The 16,786-nt window shown below is 42.5% G+C and overlaps 2 protein-coding genes across 4 annotated transcripts in view; both read right to left on the reverse strand.

Annotated features, from left to right (window-relative positions):
• Positions 1–4,762, reverse strand: part of PMFBP1 (polyamine modulated factor 1 binding protein 1) — a 42,429-nt gene extending 37,667 nt beyond the window's left edge. Inside the window, exon 1 of the mRNA XM_004431792.3 lies at positions 4,712–4,762. Within this exon, the coding sequence (XP_004431849.2) occupies positions 4,712–4,762 (51 nt within the window). The remainder of the gene's footprint in view (positions 1–4,711) is intronic.
• PKD1L3 (polycystin 1 like 3, transient receptor potential channel interacting) overlaps positions 1–16,786 on the reverse strand; it is a 357,135-nt gene that overhangs the window by 181,756 nt on the left and 158,593 nt on the right. The gene's annotated exons all lie outside the window — the stretch shown is intronic.

Here is a 16,786-nt window from a genome sequence, read left to right on the forward strand (position 1 = left end):
TGCAAAGTGTCTGAGTGCTCTGCGTTATTCAGACAATTACTTATTTACATTAATTAATCTTCACCCACTGCTGTGGGTGCATCACAGACACTTCCTCTGTTTTTCAAGAGGAAGTCAGTGCCTAGAATAATTCCAGGCACCTAGTGGACTGTCCATAAATATTAATGGTTCTGCCACTGATGAAATGAACATATTGAGATGTCAAATGAACATTTCAAGACTATAGTGAATCAGTCATGGAGTCGATGTGGATTCTGAAGTCTCAGCTTTCTCTTCTACCCACTAAACCAAAAGATCTCTGTCACCTGTAAACCTAATGCTTTTCTTTGGAGATTTACCCCAAAGGGAATAAAAGTCAAATCCCTGGGCTGATTGCATAAGATCTTTGTCTTTGATTACAAATGAAAAAGATCACCTAATCATTGCTAGGTCAGAATGTAAATTAGCAATTGAGATCAAAATAGAGAGTGTGGAGCATAGCAGCTTGGGTGGGGTTGGGGATGTGGAGCTGTGGTAAAAGGGCCGGTGCTCCATCACACTAGGATGCTGCTTTCCACTCCCAGTGTTGTAGGTGGCAATGGCGTGAAAAGAAATTAGGAAGAAGCCCTCTGCAAACCTGTCCAGTGCTTTAGTCCTATCACTGTGCAGACTTTTCACCACACTCATGAGGACAGGCACTGCCACCTCCAAGTGTTAGAGGTTGGAACTGAGGCTGGTGCTTTTACCGTAGGTGTGTGTCTTATGTTAGATTACCCAGAGCAGGCCCTTAGGCGAGGATTCATGGCATCCGTTAAGAGAGCAAGGGAGTGGGGGAAGCAGGCCAGGGAAGGGGAAGAAGCCAAGCAAGGGCGCGATTTCAGACAAAGTCCTGTGGGTGGTGGCTTTAGCCTGATCCCATAGGGAACTCTGGAGTGTAAGTTACACCTCAGAGTCTGTCCTGATTAGATGCAACGAAAGCTGGGCTATCAGACTCAGCACCAGCCAGTCAATGACTAAGGGCTGGCCCATGGGATGTAGGCTCCCAGGGACTTCCAACTCTGTGCTCTTCTGAGCAAAGTGACCCCAAGAGCCCCATGACAATTTTTCTAAGAGAGTTGCAGGTGCAAAAGCACACAGAAGCCATAAAAATGGCAAAGTGATCCAAGTGACAGTGCCCAAGGTCCCATAGCTGGTTAGCCGCAGAATGAGGAGAGTTCTGCTCTCCTGACCCTGTAGCCAGTGCTCTGCCACCATATGCCACTGATTGCTCTGGCTTCTTAAATATATGAGCTACATAACACATATTCCCAGGGGAGCAGGAGACCTGATATGGACATCGTAAATCAAGCCTTACCGGACAGGTCAGTTTAAGCGACCTCCGCACGAGGCCAAGGGGGCCAGAGGATAACCACGAGGATCGGACACTGCAATGTCAGAGTATTCGGAATTCAGAAGGTTTCCCAGAAGTGCTGCTGTCTCAGCTGATTTATTTCTTCATTTCCATTTAGTACCTGGATTTTTTTTTTTTTTTTACCACTTTACAGTTTAATTAGGTTAACGGCCTGGCTCTGTCATTAAAAGGATTTCATTATCTCAAAACTCTCCCTTTTCCTTTCTTGCTCCCGTCCCTTGTTCCTCACTTGCAGAAAAATAACAGTGGATCTCAACTGCCCCAAGCATGTAATTACCATGAAGACAATTACTGCGGACTCTCTTAAGAGAATATGTGTAGAGCGGCTAAAAAAACGGTGTAGACACTTTTCTAGCTAGAAAACAAAATCCTTGACCTAACAAGGAGCAGCAGTTTGATTCTAGTGCTTGAAATCCCTTTTCTCATGGCTGCCACACTGGGAATAGTGTATGGAGGCTCGTTGGGGAGTGGGACCCTAGGAATCCCTTTCATTCTTGCCATAGAACTATCTTTCCTCAGCATCTATGAGCATATTAGGTGACAACACAATGCCTGATCTATGGAAATGCCAAATGCCCTATACTCTTGTCTTGATGCTGAATATATGTGTCTTAAGTTGAGGACCATGTCACCAGATTGTTCCATATAGAGCCTGGCACACTGTGGACTCATTAACAAAGTACCAGTGATATACAACCTGAGCCTCTCCAAGTTAAAAGCTAAATGCCCTCTCTTTCTCTCAGGCCAATAAACAAAACCCCCCTCCCTCCCTCTGAGCAGAAGGCCTGCTAGCCCAGTTCTGTTGTACCACCAAGACTTCAGAATCGTATCTTTAATGTAGATGATCTCATCTAATTTGGACATTAGCATTGACTCAGAGTCTCTGAGGCAATTTCTTCGTTCATAAAAAAAGAGGTTTGGAATAAATAATCCTTTCTTTGAGGATTCCCTAAACCAGTTGAATGACAAATGTGTTTTGCTGGATGTCAAATGAAATTTGCTTTTGAAATGAAAGTCTAACCATTCACCCCTAAAGGCCAAATCATACAAAGGTTTTTATTCATCAGAACAGGAGTGAAAATGCTTGGAGAGCAATAAGGCGATTTCCATGAACCACATATTATTTTTTCACTGAAGGTAGTTGTAAGACGAGGTTGTGCTCTCTTTAGAACTCCAGCAAGGCAAGTGTTTCTGAGGTTCCAGTAAACCTAATTTCTTGCTAATATCTTGCACAGAGGTCACCATACACTGTTTCTAATCCTATCTACGTTATGAAGGCTAAATTCCAGGCAGATGCCTTTTGAGTATCAATATGCAGTAGGAATTGATTTAATCTGACATTTCATCAATCAAAGCTCTGTAACCAGTACTGGGGCATGAGATGAACTGAGAGTCTTAATGCTGACCCTCGGGCACCATCTGATCCTGCCCTAGATCTGAAGTCATTAACCAACGATGGCTGAAATCACAAGACTCCGCTGTTAGGTGAGTTTTCACTTACATAAGCCAGGCACTTAGATACCCAGTTTTGCTTATATGAGGTTGGAACCTAGTCACTCTGCTTGCAGGCATGTGACATCATCAGCAGCTACCAACCCACGGGCAAAATGGTGAGTGCTGATACTGCGTTTGCTACCATACTCATGATAGTTATTGGAAAATAGGTTATTTACTGAAGCAAATTTTCCGTATTGATTAAATGAGCCTTTTTTCAAAAAGCATGACTTCTTGAACATATATTTCAAAAAAGGGGAAGAAATTTTGCTCTAGGCTTCGAAATATTGACAGATGGTCTCATGCTTCGTCTTGGGGCAAGCTGACGTTAAACTGAAGCTGGTGATTCAGTAGCACTCTCAGGTCCCAAGAGCATTACAGAGATTCTAGATGGCAGCATGCCTGGGGATTTGGCACTTCAACAAGAAAGCTTGGGTGGCAGTTTCCAGAGTAATTTTGGAGTCAACCAACACCACCATAGAGGTCACCATCTTGGGAAATTACCTTCTTTGTTTGAGGATAAGGACAAATCGTCAATAATGGAGAATCACTTTTAATCACCACTACCACCACAACCATTCAACAAATATGTTTATAGTGACTGTTGTGCTTTAAAAAAGTGAAATTAAAAATTAACATCACTTTGGGAATTTTTACATTTTACTTGTGTAATATGGAGTTTACAGTTATCTGCAGTAATTTCAAACACTATTAGTGATATTACTAACTTGATTCTAGAGTTTACTTTTCTATCTATTGAGACATTGCAGTTTTTGATTACTTATGACAGGAGTTAATGGGCACTTATACAAAGTTTTGCCTGTGAGCAAAAATTTTGGAACCAGTTATGTTTATATAGTGAAGATGAGTATATTTTATTGTGTTCTAAATTCTTTAGAAGTTGGCACACTGTATGAGTATATGGTTTAGGATACACATGACATATGGCCGAGGTCAGCCACCTATGGAGTATGGACCAATTTTTACTGGCACTCAGGCAGTTGCCACATACTTTTCTCCATCATATCTTTGGAGAAATTATTCCACTAGAAGATAAGCTCCATGAAAATAGGAATCTTTGTTTATTTGGTTCACCATTTTATCCCTAGTCCTTAGAACAATGCCTGGCACATTGTGCTCCAAAGATATCAGTTGAATGAAGAAATGGCCTTCTAGAAAATCCATTCCAGATCCTTGTTCCCTGCAGAACTTGCAGTGAGTCCTGTATGGCTCCCTCCAGTAATCCAGAAGGAAAGGAGCTGAAACATCTCTTTTAGAAGCTGCTCACCTCTTGGTAGGAGGTCTGTGAAAAAGCACATATCATGTGGGACAACCTTGCACTAACCAAAACATACCCCTTAAATCCTTTCTGGAACAAGTCAAGGAATACATAAACGCAGTTTGACCAAAATATTAGACTAACCAGAACACTCCATTTCCATATCATTCCAGATAAAGGGAGATTGTTGGCCATAATAGTTAATATTTATGAAGTGCTTCCTATGTGTCAAGCACTAGTGTTTTACATGCAGTATCTTACTTAAACCTCACAGCAAGCCTGTGAAATAGCTGTTCTTTATTCATATTTTCTAGGTAAGGCGAAGGAAGCTCAGAGGGTAAGTAACATGCCCAATATCGTACTGCTGTTAAGATGGGCCCAGACCCACCCAGCTCAAGTCTGGGTTCTTAAATGCTATCTCTGTTGCCCACCTCTGTCCGTGATATTTTGGGGTGCTTATTACTGGAATTTTGAATTACAAAACTTGAAAAAAAGTCCATTGTAACAAAGGTTCAACTCCACGTATGTAGAGGACTTAGGAGCCTTACCTCATCTTTCATTTCCTTGGCCCCTCTCAATTCTCCTTTAAGCTTTAGCATTTTCTGAGCTTTATTATAAACCTGAAAAAGTCCAAGAATTTAAGATGGAAAAAGTATAAATGAATCCAGCCTTTTAAAGATTTTCCCATCTGGATGTGTGCTCTCAGCAGGGAGTTTGGAAAAATTTCCTGTTAGCAATACCTACTTGCCTACCCATCTGTTTGTGTTTTCAAGAGTGTGTTAAAACCCCCACCAGGAAGACAGGACCATGGTTTCACATCTTTTCCGAAAAACCACTACTCAATGGCCTAGTTTCTGACTTTGTCCTTGCTGGAAAGCAAAAGGTCTGAAAGGTTCTACTATCTAGATTTCTAAGTGTTCCATGGTTCAAATGTAGTTAACTTTATGCTCTAATTATGAACCAGACAGGATGTGCACAGCCACTTCATTTTCATGATAACCTGGGAAGTAAATACTATTACTATCCCCATTTTACAAAAGAGGAAACTGAAGCCCAGAGAGGCCAAGTGACTTACCTAAGGTCACATAGGCTCTCTTACTACTCCATGAGGAGCTTCCATTAATTTATAACTATTAATTTGGAAATATCTGATGATGTGATTTTTTCAAAGCATCAAGTTACTGTAATGTTGGTGCTTGTAAAGTTAGAAAACTTATAAAGTGCTGAGAATTATCTAGATAAAAAGCCTCAATGAAAACCAAACATTTTTGCACATGTATGTGTGTAAGTACAGGATGGGGCATTTGAGGTCGTAATGCACTGAGCTTATTAAAATATCTAGTTCACTATGTTTTTAACTTAAGACTAGAGGAAATTTCCACCAGGCACTTACCTGCAGAATAGTTCCAAGAATGAGAAGCTATCAAAATACTCATTCTTTGTAATGAACCACATCCCTCACTCCTAATATAAGCCAAGAGGAAGAAAGAATGCTGGTGAGACCTGGAATTTGGAATGTTTTATGGGGTTGTATTCTGATGTGCTGCATTGTTTACCCTCTTAAGTCCTCACGCACAGAGATGCATCATGGGAATGGTGACGTAGCTCAGGTTTATGCAGTGGGGAGAGGCTAGGTGATTTTGTGGTAACAAACAACCCCCAAATCTCAGTGGCTTAAAACTATGAAGTTTTATTTTTCATTTGTGCTTCATGTCCTTTATGAGTCAGCTGGGGCTCTGCTCTTCATTGTCCCCAGCTGGTAGAACCTCTATCATCTAGCATCTTGCCTGTTGCCGTGACAGCGGAAAGAGAACTTGGTGAATCACAGACAGGTTCTTAAAGTGGAAGTGACACACTTCACTTCTGCTCACATTTCGTTGGCCAAAATAAGTCACGTGGTCATGCCTAGCTTCTTCCTTTGTCCTCCAAAGGAAATGTTGGTGAATGTCACAAATGACTTCCATGCTAGGTGTCTTAGCTGGTCAGGCTGCTATAACAAAATCACAGACTGGGTAGCTTCTAAACAACAGAAATTTCTTGCTTACAGTTCTGGATGCTGAGATCAAGGCACTGGCAGATTAGGTGTTTGGTGAGAACCTGCTTCAGAGATGGCTGTTTTTTTGCTGTAACTTCACATGGCAGAAAAATCGAGGGAGCTCTGTGGGGTCTCTTTTATAAGGGAACTAATTCCATTTACGAGGCCTCCACCCTCATGACCTAATCACCTTCCAAAGGCCCCATCTCCTAATACCATCACCTTTGGGGTTAGAATTTTAACACATGAATTTTGGGGGGGGGGGACACAAACATTTAATCTACAGTGCTAGGCAAGTAAGAAGATTAAAAATAGTGTGGCATAAAAGAACACTAAACAGGGCTCTAAGCCACCAAGCTTCTAAACCTGGTTTAGCATCTAATTCAAGGAGTCGTTTTTGGAAAGGCACTCATCTCTCCAAGCCTTTGTTTCTGCCTCTGTAAACTGGGAGATTGTACTAAATGACTATTAAGTCTTTCCTAGCTCTAAGGTTTACTGATTCAATGTTCTACCTTGATGGACGTCTTTCTTTAGTAGGAATCACAAACTCAGCCCAAGCATCACACAAAAGTTGGAATGGAACAAATATATCCTTTAGAATAATATTCCTTTACAGGCAGACTTACTGGATAGTCAGGAGATGACTCTTAAATCAAACGAAATCTTGTTCAAAGACACAAAAGTGATTTTCTAGATTGCGATGGTTTCATCTACTATGGAGTTACACAGCTATAGTCGTAAGGGCCAAGAGCATTTGGAAGGAAAAGTGGAAGGCATAGGCTCTCATATTTGCATGAAAATATATTGGACTTTGCTAAGTAAAATAAGTCAGAGGAAAAAGAGAGAGCTGAATTGTGTTCCATGAAGGAGACAAGGGGATCCTGTGAGTCATTAACCACAGCAGTGGGCAATTTGGAAGTGCTTATGATGAAAAAAATGGAAGGGTTATATGATAAATTTTCGAAGCATTCGACAGTAATGCTTGCCAGATGGATCAGGAAGAGCGCTTTGAGGGAGCCTCAAACACTTTATAAAACGGTCATGTGAACCTTCACAATGCTCTGAGGAGTGCCGCCGGACAAATGTTTGTAGAGGAGAGACCTCATCACAGAGGGACGGGCTCGCTACCTGATCTGAGGATGCTGATCTCTGGGCCTGGGACTTGAACGCCTTTTCTCTTCTCAAACCCTTATTCTACATCTTCTGTGCTGCTGTCTCCTGCCACTTTTGAGACCTTCACTTCTTCCTCATGCTTCATCTGCTCTATCGAGATCTCTGATTCTGCCGCATCTTCCCTGGGAACTGCTTTTTTGTATGCAAAAGTCCTGCTGTCTGCTTTTCCAGCAGGCCTTCTCTTGGTGACAGCTGTGCCCAGAAAACAAAAACAAAAACAAAAACAATTGTAGTGAAAACAAAAACGTGGTCAGAGCATCTAGTAATGTTTTGTGCCTCTTTGAGTTGGCCTCAGCCCATCCTCAGAGCACCTTACAGATTCCCAAGAAACACCTAACACTGCATCTCACAGGGGTGACTAGTGTAGCAGGTATGAACCCAGGTGTGCAAAGCAAAGGTAATTATTTTTCTATTACTCAACCTCCTTATTGAGCCCCATTTCCACCACCAAATGGCAGAAAACAGAATCTTAGTTATTTCTGATAAAGCGCTTTCATTTTTAGATTAAAAATGAGTCAGTTCCTGATTCCCTCCACCTCTTTAAAGTTTCTCCAGAGTGTGCCTAAGTTCTGGGGTCCTAGGTTGGATCCTGGCATCAGTGGTGGCTTCTGGTCCATAGTCATGGGCATCTTTCCCAGCTGGAGTGTGCTGACATGTCTGTGTCCTGGTCATCAGGTGGCATATACTGCATCTTCCTCATACTGTGGGCTTTGTATCTGCTGGCCCTCTTTCATCCTTTGAGGATGCTCCTGATGCAGAGAGAGACACATACACCTGTGAGATCAGTCCCAGGTCCTCTCGTCTTAGACCTGCCCTACCATCATTCTATGTTTTGCCTGGAAAGGTATTGAGAAGAAGGGGCTAGGACACTGAGATCTTGCTCACTTGCCTGCCCTCCATTCCTGGGACTGATCAAAAGTCCCTTCTGCTCCTGGATTGCTAAACCTATCTGGGGATCTATTGTTTTCCCCACTTTCTCCTTATCGTTCTCACCAGGGTCTAATTCTCTTGCCTATGCTCAAATTCCCCTCTCTTTCTTTCCTAACTCAGAGAGTCTTTGTTTAGTTTTGGGGAGAGGAAGGAAAAAGAATACAAGTGAACAAGTTCAATGAAACACGGGTCGAGTGGGGTAGGATGGGAAACACATGTTAGTACTTCACTCACCATCTACCCACATTAGGTTACACAAATGCCATAATCACAGATTGCTGACATTGGCTCTCTCCCCAAGGAACTGATAACTGCCTGGGTATATGCATGGACTACTGGCCTTAGAGCATCGCTGTCTGTCCCTTTTCTTCCATGATCTGGGTGGAAGAATATCAAGGATCTATTTTTCTCATCTAAAACATGTTCCTAGGTTTTCTGGAAAGAGAGGCTATTCAGTTTAAAGTTAAAGCTACCCTTGGGGGTTAATCAAAACTAACAGGTTTACCTACACTCAGCCATAAGTCTTTCCTTTACTCTTGCTGGGTTTTAGATTTTTCTCCAATGTTCCACCTCCTACCAATGAAAAAAGTATGATGATTAATTACTGAAATGATGAGAGGATGTTCAAAGTTTCCTTTATTTTAAAAAATATGTGAGCACCATGAATGGACTGGGATGCTCCTTGTACAATAAATTATTTCTATCCAGAATGCATGTATGGAGCCATAGTGTGCACAGGCCTGGCGTGAACAGAGTCTAACTCTTTGCATCCAAATCTAGTTCTAAAAGAGGAAATCCCTAGTCATGCAAGGCCATATCTGATGAGGGGAGGTGGCAGGAGGAGATGATGTTGAATATGGTTTTTCTGGGGTTTGGGGTTCTACACCATAACTTAGTGAACAGGAACCTGACACCAAGGTCACCGATTGGGTCATAGTCCAACCCTAGGACTGAGGCTTCTCTGGAGAGGAGGTAGGGCTAATTGGGTCTTCCCAGAAGGAGACTTTGGAATGGCAGAAGAGGGTCCAGGAGGAACAAAGGAAGGGGTCCTAAGATTTATCAGACTTACAGCCACAGGTGAAAATCCCTCCCCATGGCTATCTCCTTTGGTACTTTTCACAGAGGCTGTCAGTTGCCTATTTCAATATCCATACTTTTTATCTTCCTTATTAACAGAACCCTAATTTTATTGGGGTGTCAGGTAGTCATCTAAAAGACTACCTATCCCAGCCTCTCTTGCATCTAGGTATGGCTACATGTCTAAGTTTTGGCCAATGAGACGTAAGAGGAAATATTGTGAGAACTTCCAGGAAATCTTAAAGTAGTGCACAGCTCTTTGTTCCTTCCTCCTTCCTGACTGTTTAAAATGCTGATTCATTGGCTGGTGCTCCAGCAACCATTTGGGACACGAGGAAATGCTCATACAGACAGAAGGAACCTAGGTCCCTGATGGTGTGGAACTACCATTCCAGCCCTGGAAAGAAAGAACAATTTCTCTCCTTAGTCACTGTTATTTTGGACTTTTCTGTTTCATGCAGCTGAATCTAATGCGAAGGGACAAAGAACCCTTATTTATGTTCCTCTTGGAGAGACCTCTCTACAACTCACTCTCTATTTCTAGCACCTCCACTAGCTGGTTTTACTATACATTTTGGAACCTCTGTTTCATTGTGAACCAACTCTTTGACCCCACAGACATTTTCCTTAAATGCCCCTTCCCTCCCTTGACTTGACGTGGTCTTCTCTTGATATATCAATTCTGTGCTTTCTTTCTTTCTCTTTCTCCACTTGATATATAGAGTAGGAGGATCCAGGGTGGGGAAGAGAGCAACATACTCAGTCCTCCTATGCCACCACCTTTGTTCCCAGGCCGTTTAGTAAAATTTCCTCTTTTGAAGTACACAGTCCATCTAATCTTGGTTGCCATTGTGTTTGACTGACATGGCAAAAACTCTTCCACCGGATTGTTCAATGTCTGTTTTTTGTGAGGAAGATCGGCCCTGAGCTAACATCTGTTGCCAATCCTCCTCTTTTTGCTGAGGAAGATTGGCCGTGGGCTAACATCCATGCCCATTTTCCTCTACTTTCTATGGGACGCCACCACAGCATGGCTTGACTAGCAGATGCGTAGGTCCCCGCCCGGGATCCAAGCTTGCAAACTCCCAGCCGCCGAAGCAGAGCACGCGAACTTAACCGCTCTGCCACCAGGCCAGCCCTAGTGTCTTTCTTTTTTTATGAGATATCTTCTTTCTGCCTTTCCAAAGTCCAACACCTTCAAGACCCAACACAACAGCCATTTCTGTCATCTTCCCTGTAGCCACATGTAATATTAACACTTGTATGGCAGCTACTATATGTCAGGCACTGTTCTAAATGTAAAATAACAGCGTTTATCCCTACAGCAGCCTTGCCAGGTAGCTAACCCCCTGCATTCCTACAACACTTTATCTATACTCCATTTAACACAGCACAATCTGCCTTTATTTTTTATTTTTTTTTGTGAGGAAGATCGGCCCTGAGCTAACATATGCCAATCCTCCTCTCTTTGTTGAGGAAGACTGGCCCTGGGCTAACATCCATGCCCATCTTCCTCCACTTTATATGGGACGCCGCCACAGCATGGCTTGACAAGTGGTGCGTGGGTGCACGCCCGGGATCCGAACCGGCGAACACCAGGCAGCCGCAGCAGAGCGCGCACACTTAACTGCTTGTGCCACCCAGCCGGCCCCCACAATCTGCCTTTATTATGATGATTTGTGATTTGCTTTGTCTCTCCACAAAGGTAGCAGTGGTCTCCTCTGCAAAAGAACAAGAACATACAGATCTTTCTGGAATAATTTAATATATCCAGAAAACTTGCAAAAATAGTACAGAGAGTTCCTATATATCATTTCTCCAGCTTCCCTCATGTTGGCATCTTACATAATGTTAATGTCTTATTACTGATGATATTAACCTTGGTCACTTGGTTATGCTGGTGTCTACTGAGTTACTAGTTTTCCTATTATAATTAATAAAAAAATTCATAGATGCTTCTTGAGTTGCCCTTCTTCCTGGTACTATAGAATAGGACTCTCATTCTGAGAAAGGATTTTCCAAATTCCTTTACCTTCTTTCCCCACGTTAGCCGCCTCCACCTTCTCCCAGGTTTCAAAGGGTCAGTGAAAAAGCCAAGGTCTTTTGGAGGCGATATGATCAACTGGCATTTGCCCAGGTGCCTGCTCTCCAGCAGGAGAGGGGTTAAATACTTTGGGATAACTTCAGCACTGAACTGCCAAGTCTCTTAGGTTCAGCTCAGCAATCAAACTACATAACCTAATAGAGCCCCTGGTGCTACGGGAAACACAAGACACTGATTTATATTTTAATATCAGTAATTTCCACAAGAGCAACATTTCTGAGTGTCATTTTACAATTTCTGTCAAATGCCAGCTCAGTTTTTCTTAATTTTGTTTATTGTGTCTGAATTTGCAACCTCATCCGCAATGCAGATTCTTGGCTCCCAGGAGACAAGAACATTTTCATCTTTCTCTGGAATGGGAGGGATGGGGATAGAGACAGAAATGGGCCTATAAAATAATTGGAAATGTAAATGAAGTACTGTTTATTAAAAATAGTTATGAAGGACTTTTAGTTAAGAAAAAAAGGGTGGGGGCAGGACTGAACAAACTTTCCAAAAAATGGCAAACAAAAGAGGTGTTTCGGATCCAAACTGGAGTCTTTCCTTCCAGAATGGAGAAGTGTTCTGTACAATGCAAAATGGAAAGGGGAAGCTGGTATGGAGAATAGTTGGCCACATTTACTGTAAGATCGGGCTATGGCCATTAGCATTACAGCAGGTTGTAAAGTGCTTTGGGATCCTTACGGATCAAAGGCGCATGGCTGCATAAATGCCAGATGTTGCCGTTAGGAAGAGGGAGCCTGGTTCTCTCCTGTATTCTTTGAACAGCTAATAAAACTAAGAACAAAGCTGGTGCTGTTGGCAGCAAACCACATCTACTCAGTGTGCTGAAGGGGTGGGAGCGCTCCCTGAGGGTGCTGGCTGCAGACGTGTGCCCTTGCATGTCCAGTGTCGCCCACTAGTTGCCTGCGGGACTGCACCTCCAGTTTCTGCACTGGTCTTTGTCTGGACAGTCATGTGCAACCTCCTGTAACAGCTCAACATAATGCTCTTCTTTGACGCCTGAAACTTAGCTTTGGCTAGAGAGGCTCTCTCCTTTGCTTGTTAGAGAAAGCCAGCTAAGAGTCAGAAGCAGGGCACCTGGAACCCCGTGAAGCTTCTTGTGTGACTGCTCAGGGCCTTTCCCAAACAGGAGTGTTGTTAGTCTCTGTAATCCTTTTCTCCCAGGCCACAGCTCCAGTAGGTCATAGAGCCCAAAGCCATTTGCTGTGCCTCCGGTTGGCATTAAGACCTCTTGCTTCTCACCAGCATCCTTCAGTTTCATACACACTAAATCCAACATCACGTCTCATTGCCAAACCTCTGGCAGAAGCCGTGTTGAGTTTCTCAGTGGAGCTATCGACCACATTGACTGAAGCCGCAGTAACGTGTTTCTCCCCGTCCAAAAGGGTAAAAATAACAGGAACAAGTTGTCGGAAATGAAATTTCAATTCATCCACGCCCTTTCTACACTTCTGCTGCGACTCCCAAGCAGGGATCAATAGTGTTTAGACAGCCGAGGAGATTTTTTCCCCTCTTAAAGCACCAGATCAATAGTAAAAAAAAAAAAAAAGAAAAAAATCTTCCAGCCCTCTGTATGTGTTGTAGTAAATGTGAACAAATCAGAGGCCTTTGGCTAAATGGATTGACTGAAGGCAGCAGCAGTCTGGCGCTTTGTAACTAAGAGCGCATCAACCGCGCATGTGGTAGCGAGGGAGGAAGGCCGCCAGGCCCGGGTGAACCCCGTGCTCCCAGGGTTCTGATAACAAGGAGGCTTCAAAGGGAATTTCTGTTCCCCAAATGAAGGGAAGAAATGAAAAGATTCCTGTGCGTTGCAGCTTGTGGGCGTGACTTTTTACAAAATTAGAAATAGTGAGGATTGCTGATCATTTATGGAAGTGCATTTTATTGGAAGACAGCTTGGGCCATGGGGTGCTCCACACTTCCTCTCCATTTTGTTTTTCGCTTTTTTAATTTTAATTTTGTTTTAGTCAAAATTCTTAGCTATCTATGGCTTTTCCTCATTGCTTCACAAGCTTTCTTCTCATAACGCTGCCTAGCTCTCAAACATCTTCTCCCCCTCGGAAGACTCTGAATGCTGCTTTTCTGGGTTACCTGTCAGCCCAGCACATTTGTTTCTCTGACTCACCTGGTTTCCTCATTTGCCATCACTGATGTTCTCTGAGGTCTGTTCTATCTCCTCCTCTTAATCTCATTGCTCATGTGAGAGAGAAATTGGGTGGAAGCTCAATTCTGATTTTCCTCAAATGCTTCACCCATGAGCAACCTTCTCCTCCCATTATGAACGTCTGTATTTTATTACATCCCTTTTTTTCCACCAGAGATAAACAATGCAGTGTGTGGATATTCACATGGATATGCTAGTCATTAGACTGACTTTCAAATTTGGTCTTTCTGTTCCAAGAGGCAGGGAACCAACGGATTGCAGCCCTAATTATGGCATGAGAAGTTGAAACCTTCTGAGGTGGATTGTCGCAAAACAATTTCTTAATTTCACTTGGAAAAGCCAACCCAAGGACTCAAAAGACTATCACATAGTTGGTGCTATTTTGTGGGATTAAAAAATTATTCAGGTTGCAAAACCCAAACGTGAACTATTATGAACATCAGCCTTCATTATAAAAGACATTATTCTTTTTTTTTTTGATTTTTTGTTTATTGCAGTAACATTGGTTTATAACATTGTATAAATTTCAGGTGTACATCATTATACTTATAATTTCTGCATAGATTACATCATGTTCACCACCCAAATACTAATTACAACCTCTCACCACAGACATGTGCCGAATTATCCCTTTCACCCTCCTCCCCACCCCTTCCCCTCTGGTAACCACCAATCCAATCTCTGTCTCTAGGTGTTTGTTTGTTTTTATCTACTACTTAATGAGGGCGATCATACGGTATATGACCTTCTCCCTCTGACTTATTTCACTTTGCATAATACCCTCAATGTCCATCCATGTTGTCACAAATGGCTGGATTTCATCGTTTCTTATGGCTGAGTAGTATTCCATTGTGTATATATACCACATCTCCTTTATCTATTCAAAGACGTTATTCTTATCAATGATTATTGTGCTAACTTCTGTAATGAATTAAGATTCTATTTGAAATAAAGCATTGGCTAAATCTAGTATAGAAGCATATAAAATGATAGCATGTGAACATGTTTACATGTCAACAGCTTAGGTAATAAAGTCTTTTGTAGTAGGTTTAATTAAATAAATGTTCATAGTCATAAACAAAAGAAATGATTCTTACCAATTGTGCTGTAAACAGCAGATTCTCTTGGAGTCACTTCAAGCCTCTTATGAGCCCATACTTTCAACCAGACCTGTTCTCTCTATGGTCACTGGCATATCTCAAAGGTATCCTAGGAGAAGAGAGATGCACTTTAGTTACTTCAAAAACTCAAGAGGTCAGGGGATAATAGAATAAGTCCTCTCAATGTATATTTCCAAAGATGAAAGAACACAAATAGAGACTACAAATATTAATTTATTTAGTATTTAAAAAGTGCTGAGAACCCACTATGCGTTAGGTGAAGCAGAAATGTACAATGACAAACATAACTACGAGAATACTGGCACCGTAAAATAGCCCACTTCCCTTCTGTAAGGTGCCTCACGCAGAGCATTGTTGTAACTGCAGCCTCTCCCTCTCTTGTTAGCATTTTAAAAGTTTAAACATTTGAATATACAATGTAGTCAAGTGGCTCCAAAATGTGAAAAGGCATTGGGCTGGGTTTCTGTTTGTCCCTCACTTCTACTCTCTACCCCGATCCCTCTGTGCCCCATGAGGTGGACCTGCGGGTGCTGCACCAACTGGCTTCCTTGCCCACTGGCCTCTGGTTGGTTTGGCCAATGTGGAGCATCAGCAGGCCCCTGGGAGTGACTGAGGCTTGGGTCACACTCCTGTTGGGTACCCTTCCACGCAGCTGCTCTGTCACCCACTTCAAGTAGTCTTTTCCCTCCCCTGGACTTTGAAGTCTGGGGATGGTCAAGGCCGTTCTTACTCTACCTGGGCACTGCACATATACCTTGTAGCTTCCTTACACCCTGCCCACACCTTTACACCTAGTCCCTTTATGAAACATTCCACAAATTACTTAGTTTGAGCATGCCATCTACTTCCTGCTGAGACTCTGATTAATACGGTAAATGGTGGAAAGTTCCACTGGCAGTTCTATTAGTTTCCTAGGGCTGCCATAACAAAGTATTACAAGCTGAGTGGCTTAAAAAACAGAAATTTATTGTCTCACAGTTCAGAGGCTACAAGTTGGAGATCAAGGTGTGGGCAGGGTTGGTTCCTTCTGAGGGCTGTGAGGGAAAATCTGTTCCATGGCTCTCACCTAGCTGCTGATGGTTTGCCCCTCCCCAACCCCCATCTCTGCCTTCGTGTTCATGTGGCATTCTCCCTGTGTGCATGTCTGTCTCCAAATTTCCCTTTTATAAGAACACCAGTCATATTGGATTAGGGGCCTATCCTACTCCAGTATGACCTCATCATAACTAATTACACCTGCAATGACTCTATTTCTAAATAAGATCATATTCTCAGTTAGGAATTCAACATATGAATTTTGGGAGGCACAATTCAACCTGTAACAGCACTTAAATGTGCTCAAGTATCTTCTCTTAGACCAAAAAGAAAAAAAAACTTCTCCTGACCTCCATCTATTGTCTGCTCTCTCCTCCCCACTCTTCATGAATGGTTTGTATTTGCTGTCTCTTCATATTTCCTCCACAATGCTCCTCCCACCCCCACCTCATCATCTCAGCCCTGGTGGCAACAACTCTGACTGGCCAAGGTCAAACTTTTGTAGTCAGATTCAATGGGCTCTTTTTGGTCCTTATTGTGTTTTGCAAACTTGACATCAGTGGCTACTTCTTCCTTCTAGAATCACTTTCTATCGTTGGTTTCTGAGACCTTCTCTTAGTTTTCCTCCTGCTCCTCAAATTTCCTTGGCAAGTACCTCTCCTTCTGCCCATTTCTGAAATGGTCCCCAAGGTTCTCTCTTGTCCTCTGTTTCTCATTCTACATCCTTTCTGGTCTGTTCCATCCATTGTCCTGATTTCAGTTACCATTCATATGAGGATTGCTCTCAGAACAAAATATCCAGCACAGATCTCCATTTGGAGCTCCAGATCTATATATGCAACTCCCTCTTAGACGGCTATTCTTGATTGCTTCACAGATCTTTGCAATTAAAGGTCTCCAAAAGTAAACTCATAGTCCTCTACTCCAAACCTGCTACTCCTCCTGTCACCTATTTTATTTATTTAACTAACACACATAACA

The sequence above is a fragment of the Ceratotherium simum genome, chromosome 30 (assembly GCF_057802395.1).
Source record: "Ceratotherium simum simum isolate JZ-2026a chromosome 30, ASM5780239v1, whole genome shotgun sequence".
NCBI classification, from domain to species: Eukaryota; Metazoa; Chordata; class Mammalia; order Perissodactyla; family Rhinocerotidae; genus Ceratotherium; species Ceratotherium simum.